Source organism: Triticum urartu, chromosome 3 (genome assembly GCF_003073215.2).
Source record: "Triticum urartu cultivar G1812 chromosome 3, Tu2.1, whole genome shotgun sequence".
NCBI classification, from domain to species: Eukaryota; Viridiplantae; Streptophyta; class Magnoliopsida; order Poales; family Poaceae; genus Triticum; species Triticum urartu.
In genome coordinates this window covers 639,055,027-639,065,202 of record NC_053024.1, presented here as the reverse complement: position 1 = coordinate 639,065,202, position 10,176 = coordinate 639,055,027, and the positions used below count along the sequence as shown (strand labels likewise).

Here is a 10,176-nt window from a genome sequence, read left to right as displayed (position 1 = left end):
GTGGCGTCACATGACTTTATAGATTTGGCATGCTTTCTTTGGAATGGCAAGATCTCACAACGGCATCAATGTGCTTCAACGATCTATGATTTTCAGGAGGCTTTGCAATGGGGAATCGGCGCCTTGCAACTATACTGCCAACGGCTGTGAGTACAAACATGGGAGCATCTGTCCTTACTGGGGGCGTTTGTGAAGATCATATTCAAACTATAGGGAAACAAACAAAGCCACTTTGCGTTAATGCAAGAAGCGGCTAGGAAGGATGTAGAGAGGGGCATTCGGAGTGCTTCAAGCTCGTTGAGGAATTGTTCATGGAGCCGCAATGATGTGAGAATCGAAAACTCTGTGGCAACTCATGACATGTGTTATTTTACACAATATGATTTGTCGAGAATGAGGATGATGGTGTAGCGCAAACCAATGATTTTGAAGCACTTGAAGAACAACTTTAAATCCCGGGAGATCAAGATGCACCTCAGCTTATGAACTCCCTGCAGATGCATCAAAATCTTCGAGATCATCAGGTGAATGCGCAACTACTCAATGATCTTGTGGAGCATATGCGGACCCACAATGGAAATCAATGAGCTACCATTTGAGTTGTGCACTTGAAAAAATTATGTCAACCTATGTACTTTCGGTACCAACATTTATTATTTACGTCTGACATTGACGTGTATGATGAATGTGCATGAATTTACATGGATTCGAGAGTCCAGCTTTATAATGTGTGGATGTCGGGCATAAGATATGAGAGGCTGGCGGGTGCTATCCGCGAACGCACCTGCGGGCGTATAGGGGGTCAGATTAGCCAAGACTCTTAATGAGAAAAAATGTTTACCTTGAACTATGTCATTCAGCTAAAAAGACTGTGTGTCGGAGCTGCATGAGTGTGTGTTTCTTGTAATCACAACAAAAAAACACAATATATGACGTTTATTCCTCCGTTGTGGGAAAGTAAAGAGAAAAAATGCTTGCCCAACTATCTCTTATAAGTTTACCCTCTTAAAAAACGTGATGAGCAGGATTCGAACGAGTTATGTTCATTCAAACCATGTATCGGGGTTTCTTGTAATCACAACAAAGAAACACAATATATTTTTTATTTTCGTTTTGAGAAAAGAGAGCTCCCTCTTTGATTATCATTTATCAGAAACCATAACATCTTCCCTAAAAAAACTACCAGCAACAGAAAACTAAAAAAGGTAAATGATGCATGGTTTGAAGATGGCTTCAGCCAGCCTATCCCCAACTATCCATCGAAACCACAAAAAGGCTAAAACAGCAAACTGCCACAAAGCCTAGAGCAAGCTAATAAGGTTTTAGTGCCAACATAACAAATCCATCCTAGGACAACCACATGTCGGAATCTCCAGGACGATCATACTTTATTTATAGACCAGCTAACACCAGCCAAAAGTTCTTACACAGATAGTTCTAAATGCAAAGCAAAAAACTGGGAGAGATCAACCAAAGCTCCATCTGGGTAGAACAGACCCCCCCTTCAGCCAGCCGTGATCCGAAGTGAGGTCCTCCATCAGTGCGCAACTTTGAAAACTTTCCCCAACGATCATTTCAACCCTTCTTACGCCCCACTTTAACACCATTCGTCTTTCTGGGTTTGTCTGCAAAACAAACCAATCATGGAGCATTTTAACTGCCAGATTAACAGGAACACAAAAGTCAGCAACCTTGTTTTTTTAAATCACCCCATTTCTTAACTTCTATATTGCTGAAAATACCAAAGATATCACAGTAACTGCGAAATTTCTACCATTTTTACTAAATTGCTTCTGCCACACATCAAACGTGTTTTGAATACTAATAGGTAAATCAAAAGCACATTTCATAATATTCTGTAGCAGTCTGTCTGCAGAACAATCAAAAAGCAGATGAGTAGTGTTCTCATCTCAGTCACAAAAAGGACATTTCTTGTCCCTAGACCATCCTGTTCTAAACAGATTGTCTTTTATAAGGATACTATTTCGAAGAACTAGCCAAAGAAACACTTTAACTCTAGGGGGTATTTCGATTTCCACAAAAAATCATGTGGATATCTCATTCCATTCTCAATCAAGTGTTTGTAATATGATTTAATAGTGTCTATACCATTTTTGGTTAAGGTCCATTGGATCCTATCTTTTTGATCCGCTAAAGTCACTACAACACACACCTCTTCCAAAGTTCAAGAGAATCCCCATAATGTGTTCTTCTAAACTGTACATCATCAAGCCCTTTACCCAATATCTCACCAATAGACTTACTTTTGTCAAAACACATGTTACAAAGTCTAGGGAAATTCTCCTTAAGGGATTTCCCCCCAACCCATCTATCCTCATTGAATCTTACATTTTTGCCACCCCCCCCAACTACAAATTTGCAGAAAGACAGAAAATGACCCTGATGCTTAATCAGCTCACACCAAAACTGTGGATCCCCCTGCTTTTTCTTAATTCTAGCAAGACATTTATTATTTTGATATTTATTTATTAGCATTTGCTGCCCTAAAGCCCCTCAATGTTAAACAGTTTCCACCACCGTTTACACAACAAAGCTTTATTCATCAAAGCTAGGTTTTGAATTCCTAGTCCCCACTGTCATGTATTTAGCTCTGCACACCTCAGACCATTTTACAGGATGATTTTTTTTCTTATCCTCTTTCTCCAGGCCATAGCAGTCTGGTCGTATAAAAAACATCCTCTTATTGACCCCGATTAGGAGTCCATAAAAGAACATGAAATAAGGTATATGAGTTGATGATGACTGGATAAGTGATCCTCCCAGCACCGGATAATAACCTGCTTTGCCAATTACTACATTTTGTGAAACACGATATATGGTGTTTATTTCTCTGTTGCGGAGAAGTAAAGAGGGGGGAAATGCTTGCACATCTACTATAATTTGACCCTCCTGGAAAAAACGTGGTCAGCAGGATTCAAACAAGCTATGTCATTCAAATTATGTTACCGGGGTTCTTGTAATCACCATCATTCAAATCTACTATACTTTGACCCTCTAGAGAAATAGAAACACGATATATGGTGATCATTTCTTTTTTATTTTTTTGAGACGACGGTGATCATTTCTTTGTTGCAGGAAAGTAAAGTGAAAAAATGCTTACGATTCCACTATAACTTGACACTACAGAAAAATGGCAAAAAAAATTGTGGCCACCATATATGATTTACATTTCTTTATTGCAAGAAAGTAAAGGGAAAAAATGCTTGCAAATCTACTATACTTTGACCCTCTAGACAAATGGCAAAAAATCATGGTCGAGAGGATTCGAACTTTATATGGTGATCATTTCTTTTTTTCTTTTTTCGAGATGACGGCGGTCATTTCTTTTTTCTTCTTTCGAGATGATGGTGATCATTTCTTTGTTGCAGGAAAGTAAAGTGGAAACATGCTTACCATTCTACTATAACTTGACCCTACAGAAAAATGGCAAAAAAATCGTGAAGTAAAGGGAAAAAATGCTTGCAAAACTACTATACTTTGACCCTCTAGAGAAATGGCAAAAAATCATGGTCGACAGGATTCGAACTTTATATGGTGATCATTTCTTTTTTCTTTTGTCGAGATGATGGTGGTCATTTCTTTGTTGCAGGAAAGTAAAGTGGAAAAATGCTTACAATTCTACACCCTACAGAAAAATGGCAAAAAAAATTAAATCATGGCCACGATATATGATATACATTTCTTTATTGCAAGAAAGCAAAGGGGAAAAATGCTTGCAAATCTACTATACTTTGACCCTACAGAAAAATGGCAAAAAAATTTAAATCATGGCCACGATATATGATATACATTTCTTTATTGCAAGAAAGCAAAGGGGAAAAATGCTTGCAAATCTACTATACTTTGACCCTCTAGACAAATGGCAAAAAATCATGGTCGACAGGATTCGAACTTTATATGGTGATCATTTCTTTTTTTCTTTTTTCGAGATGACGGCGGTCATTTCTTTTTTCTTCTTTCGAGATGATGGTGATCATTTCTTTGTTGCAGGAAAGTAAAGTGGAAACATGCTTACCATTCTACTATAACTTGACCCTACAGAAAAATGGCAAAAAAATCGTGAAGTAAAGGGAAAAAATGCTCGCAAAACTACTATACTTTGACCCTCTAGAGAAATGGCAAAAAATCATGGTCGACAGGATTCGAACTTTATATGGTGATCATTTCTTTTTTCTTTTGTCGAGATGATGGTGGTCATTTCTTTGTTGCAGGAAAGTAAAGTGGAAAAATGCTTACAATTCTACACCCTACAGAAAAATGGCAAAAAAAATTAAATCATGGCCACGATATATGATATACATTTCTTTATTGCAAGAAAGCAAAGGGGAAAAATGCTTGCAAATCTACTATACTTTGACCCTACAGAAAAATGGCAAAAAAATTTAAATCATGGCCACGATATATGATATACATTTCTTTATTGCAAGAAAGCAAAGGGGAAAAATGCTTGCAAATCTACTATACTTTGACCCTTTAGATATGGCAAAAACATCGTGGTCGGCAGGATTCGAACCTGCGCGGGCAAAGCCCACATGATTTCTAGTCATGCCCGATAACCACTCCGGCACGACCACTTCGATGAAAAATGTGCCCATAAGCTCCTCTAATAATAATTAATCTGGAAGCACGATCGGCCCTGCCAATATGTCTGCGGCAGTTCCATGTTGACTCTGCTGTTCTCTTTCCCTGAGTCGTGTCTCATCAGATGAGGCCATATTATCATCGAAATTACTCTGCACACGACAATTTGAAAGACGATCTGCCGACGACCTTGTGATCGATGGCTATTATCATTCAGAAACATCGGCTGATTTCGTAGATAATGCTACCCTTTCTAGGTGTGCTGAATTCACCGCCAACACCATTTTGCAGGGAGAAAAGAAAACAAGAAGACGAATGTGGTGCTGCAAGTAAGCTCGCCGCAGTTTCAAACTGCCATTCTACAACCATATTCAGATACTTTGTGTCATAATATACACAGCCACATTGTTCAGGCACATAGGTAAAACAGGGCTACAGAAGAAAAATATACACACAGGTGCATTACAAGCATCAAGCAGAAAAGATGTACTAAATGAGTCACTTAAGCATCATTTTGTCTTTCACAAGTACGCACTTCAAGTAGGGTATGATAAATCTGCAGGGGACTGCATAGTATGCTCACAAGCCAACTGTATTTCTAGCTCTATGTCGATCTCACATCTCACAGACTCACAGGTGCCCCAGCACAGGCCATGGGGTCACTCCATTGCCGGGAAGCATAGGCTTTATCATCGGAGCTCGCCGTAACATCGGCTGGGCCTTGAATTGAGATGCCTTCTGCAGGGATGATGAAACATAAATGCTCAGCAAGAACGAAGATGGCAACACAAATATGCAATTTTGCAGATTCAGACATTGATAAGCAATGGTGAGGTATATAGTAGTGTCAACTGCCAATAACAACATCAATCCAATAATCCAATCAGTTCAACTGTCAGCCACAATTCACATAGCATCGCGTATTAACTATTGTCATCTTTAAATAATTGCTACTGCCATGCATTTCCTGACTGAGCACACAACAAAACATGGCAACAGAAGTAACCAGAGTTATTATTTTCCCTTTTGCGAGGAAGCAAATCCATGAAATGCTCTACCTTCAGCTTAAACAATACAAGGAGCTTCCTAGAACGAATTTTACAAGGAGCTTCCCTAGAATTTCTCCTTAAGGTGACACTATTCTTACATCATGTATGTCAGTGGCACCTAGGCTGTCGTGCAGCTGCCTGCTGCTAAGCTCAGCAGTGGCAGGTTCTAAAGGTGATACACCACGCAGCGTCTCAACAACACTAGACCCACGAGTGAGACGCCTACGCAAGCACAGCGGCGCAAGATCGAGCGATTGGGACGCGACATGGGGCGGAAAGGGGCAAAGGGCCTGACCTTATCGTCAAGGACGAGCCGCACGCGCGCCACGGCCTTGCTCTGCCGCCGCATCCGGTACAGCCGGCGGCCGAGCACGGCGATCCCGAGCAGCGCGACGGCGACGGGCACCGACCAGGCGCTCCTCGCCGCGCGCGCCGCCCACAGCCGCAGCACCTCCACGGGCAGCCTCCACCACCGCGCCGCCGCCGCCGCGGGCCCTCCCTTCGCCACCGCCCCCTCGTCCGCCCCCGCCGCCTCCCGGGGCGTCTCCACCAGCGGCTCGGTGGCCTCGGCGTCCTCGCGCCGCTCCCCGTCCGACGACGAGTCGGACCAGAGCGCGGCGCGGTCGCGGGCGGGGAAGGCGAGGGCGCCGGGGTGCGGCTCCACCCAGCTCGCCTCGCCGGCCTCCTCCTCGGCCCCCGCCGACAGGGACGCCCTCCTGGCGTACTTGGCGTCGGAGCCGAGGTCGAAGTAGTCGTACTTGATGGCCCCGGCGGCGTCGTCCTCCATCACCGCCTCCCCGCCGGCGGCGTACGGCCCGGGCGCCGCGGCGGCGGTGGGGGAGGCGAGGAGGAGCTCCCACTCCTGCAGGTCCGCCGTGGCGTCCCGGCCGTCCATCTCGAGGGGGGTGGTGACGCTAGGGTTTGATGGGTTCGTGGGGCGTGAGCGGCAGGATTGGGGCCTTTGGAGGCGAGCGCTTGGTTCTGTTGCGCCGTGTGGGGTGGGGAAAGGAAAGGGAAGATTCGGGGCGAGGAAGGGGTGGTGTGTCGCGCGGGGACACCCGGATTCTTCCCATTGGATTCTATCGTCTGGTGGGGAGGAAGGGAAGGGAGGGAATGGAATGGAACCGGATTCTTTCTCGTTTGCACCAGCACTGCTAAAAATAGGTTTAAAAAGTTAAAAAAAAGGAGAAATGAAAAAAATGCTGGAAAAAGGTTTGAAAAAGAAGAGGAAAAATAAAAAAAATGCTCGAAAAAGGTTTTGAAAAAGAGAGGAGAAATGCACTGGTGTGATTTCAGCTGATGTTAACGTGTCAGTGGTCATCGTAGCCAGTCAATTTCAGCGATCCACCAAGAGAATGATGTCCCTACCCTCAAAAAAAAAAAGAGAATGATGTCCTGTTTTTAAAACTTGCTGGTGAGAAGCAGAGGTCCACATGCCCAACAATTTTTTTGTTGGCGACTAGCCAGCCAACTCAAGGAGCCGAGGCAAAGCCCACATACAGTGACGTTGTCCAGCATTTGTCCCGGTAATTAGTGATACTAATCATGTTTTATGTGAACTACTTAGTGGAGAATGGCCGGAGCAGCCTGGGCAGCTGTTGAGTATATGTGTTATGTGCATAATGTATATTGAATTCGTCTTCTAGTTTTTTGTATAGTTGAGGTCCGTGGTCCACCGTTGTACATTATATATACGTGCATATGCACAAGAGCAATACATCGTGCAATTCACATATTTTACATGGTATCAGTTTCTGGGTTCTAACCCTAGCCTTCCGCCGTCGCCGCCGCCGCCACGCACCTCCTTCGCGCCACCGCCGCCGCCGCCACCTGCGCGCCGATCGCCGCCGCCCAGCCGCCGCGCGCCTCCTTCGCGCCGCCGCCGCCGCCACCTGTGCGCCTCCCGCGCCAGCCGCCGCCGCCCAGCCGCCGCCGTTCGCACGCTCCCCCACGCCGGCCGCTGCTCCCCCGCAGCCGCGGCCTCCCTTGCCGCCGCTGCCTCTCCCTCCCTTGCCACCGCTGCCTCTCCCTCCTATTTGCCGCTCGCCCGCCGATCCCATCCGATCATTCTAGCCGGCGAGTAACACGTGCATGTATCCATCAAGCTAGCCGCTTTGCTTTTCTACGTCAAAATCCATCGACCTCTCTGCTTGCTTGCTTGCTAGTCGTAGCTACGTCGTCCGATCCATCTGCCCGCACCGCCAACCCGCTTTGTCCGCCCCCGTTAGCGCACGTTGCATCGCCGCTGCTGCCTGCTGCCAACCGCATCGCCGCTCGCCCACGCCACCTCGCCCGCCGCTGCCGAGTCCCGTTGCCGCTAACCTGCTGCCTCCCGCCCGACCTGTGCAGCCCGATCCGAGCCGCTGCTGTCTCCGCTGCATCGCTCGCCCGCACACACCAGCTGCATCGCCGAGCCGCTCGCAGCCACATCACCGATGGCGTCCACCGGCCCGTCCGCCGCTGCCTTTATCATCCCGCTGACGGCACCCTCTGGTGCGGCTCCGCCACTGGTGTCCTACGGCGCGACCTCACCTGTCAGGACCCTGATTCCAAGTCACATCGATCTAGCCAGTAACACCTCATATCACTTTGCGGTCTCACGCACGGTATTTCCACGGGTGTCGCCTTATCATGGCCCAGGACCGTTTGCGCCTTTTGGCTCACATATATGATAGTGTCGCTAGCATCCATATGATAGAGAACCCGGGCCGACATGGCTAGTCGTGAACCCAAAGCGGCACTAACCCATGGGGACAGGCATACATGAATCAATTTCGAGCATGTCGGTCAGCAGCGTGCGAATCCGGGCTGTAGCACTGGGCTAACAGGATTCCGGATGTCACCGCGTGACATTTCCCCGAAGGGACAGACACAGGAACGAAGTGAAACACATGCCGGCCAGTCAAGTGTCCTGAGCAGTAGTGCTGGGCTAGCAGGACTCCGGTGAACCGGGCTGTAGCAGACTACTATGGCTCATGAAAGCACTAGACTACATTTCCCCATAAGAGAGGCTGCCAAGGATAAACAACTAGATTGTCGGATCCCACACATATCAAGCATTTCAATCATACACACAATATGCTCGATATGTGTAAATACAACATGGCATCACAACATAACTCTACGACTCAAAGTATTTATTCATTAGGCTCCGAGGAGCGAGATATTACAAACATGGGTCTCATGACCCAACATTCAGAGCATACAAGTCAAAGCACACGCGGAAGCTTAACATGTCTGAGTACAGACACCTACAAATGAAAAAGGCTGAGAAGCCTGACTATCTACCAGATCCTGCCGAGGGCACAAGATCGTAGCTGAGGTAACAAGCTAAACGTCGAAGTCCAAGCGGAACTACTAGCGAGACTGAAGTCTCTCTGCAAAACATAAATTAAGCAAACGTGAGTACAAATGTACCCAGCAAGACTTACATCAGAACTAGCTACACATGCATCAGTATCAACAAAGGGGTGGTGGAGTTTAACTGCAGCAAGCCAGCTTTGACTCAGTGGCTAACCTGAACTACGACTGCAAGTAACTCTTTTGAGGTGGCGCACACGAGTCCACAAATTCACCATATCAATACACCACTATGGATCCGCTCCTGTCTCCCTACGAGAAGGCCATCCATAGCACTCACGCTTATCTTGCGAGTTTTAGAGTATCCACTTTCACTTGTCTATGAACTATGCAAGGGGTCCAAGTTTCCATATCCGAGGAATCCGGCTATTCGAATAGATAATGATAACCCTGCAGGGGTGTACTTCTTCACACACGCTCTCGCCACTTATCGCCCTGTACACGTCATGTACCTCGGCAACCTTCAAGCGGAAGCCGGGCGAGGGAGTCGGCCACGACCTGACTAACCAACAAGTCTCTAGTCCAGGTTTATCGCCTATTCGGGTTCCATCCGCAAGGAGATCCGGCCGGGTGTCGCTCACGGCCCCAAACGATGTGTACAGGGTTCCCAAGCCCACCATCCGGGTGCCACTTGGTACACCGGGACACTGTGCCTAGTCTGTCCCAAGCCCACCTGTACCGGGTGCCACTTGGTAGACTACTAACACTACCTACAAACACCAGAAACTAGTTGCAACTCCTGGACAGAGATCGAGTGGATTAATAAGTCAAGAGGGGTCGAGTTACCGGAACCCAATGTGTGGTAGTAACTGTTCATGGATCACAAACACAGAACTCAGTTCCTAAGGACGGCTGAAATGAGACAACCCACCATGTACTCCTACATGGCCTCCCACCGCTACCTTTACCAAATCGTGTTCACACACTTAGCTCTCAACGGTAGGACATGTTCACCACATTCCAATTCATCCCCGATGAATCAGACCTGACTCAACTCTAAGCAGTAGCAGGCATGACAAACAAGCATGAATGAGTAGGCACAACAGGGCTCAAACAACTCCTACTCATGCTAGTGGGTTTCATCTATTTATTGTGGCAATGACATGTCATGCAAAGGAAAGGGTTCAACTACCGCAGCATGTAACAGTTGAATCGGTGTTGTCCT

At 46.6% G+C, this 10,176-nt stretch overlaps 1 protein-coding gene and 1 non-coding gene across 3 annotated transcripts; both read right to left on the bottom strand.

The window, feature by feature from the left end:
- Positions 1-4,513: 4,513 nt before the first annotated feature.
- TRNAS-AGA lies at positions 4,514-4,595 on the bottom strand. Its single transcript has one exon. It is a non-coding gene; the product is annotated as a tRNA-Ser (tRNA).
- A 325-nt stretch (positions 4,596-4,920) lies between these two features.
- Positions 4,921-6,719, bottom strand: LOC125545577. 2 transcript variants are annotated; one of them, XM_048709579.1, is made up of 2 exons: positions 5,947-6,719; positions 4,921-5,337 (listed from the first exon to the last, which is right to left on the bottom strand). In XM_048709579.1, exons 1-2 carry the CDS (start codon positions 6,544-6,546, stop codon positions 5,233-5,235), a joined length of 705 nt encoding a protein of 234 aa, XP_048565536.1. In that variant the 5' UTR covers positions 6,547-6,719; the 3' UTR covers positions 4,921-5,232. The 2 variants fall into 2 exon arrangements, with proteins under 2 accessions (XP_048565536.1, XP_048565535.1); XM_048709578.1 differs by having other exon boundaries at positions 4,921-5,340; positions 5,947-6,709.
- Between the last annotated feature and the right edge of the window lie 3,457 nt (positions 6,720-10,176).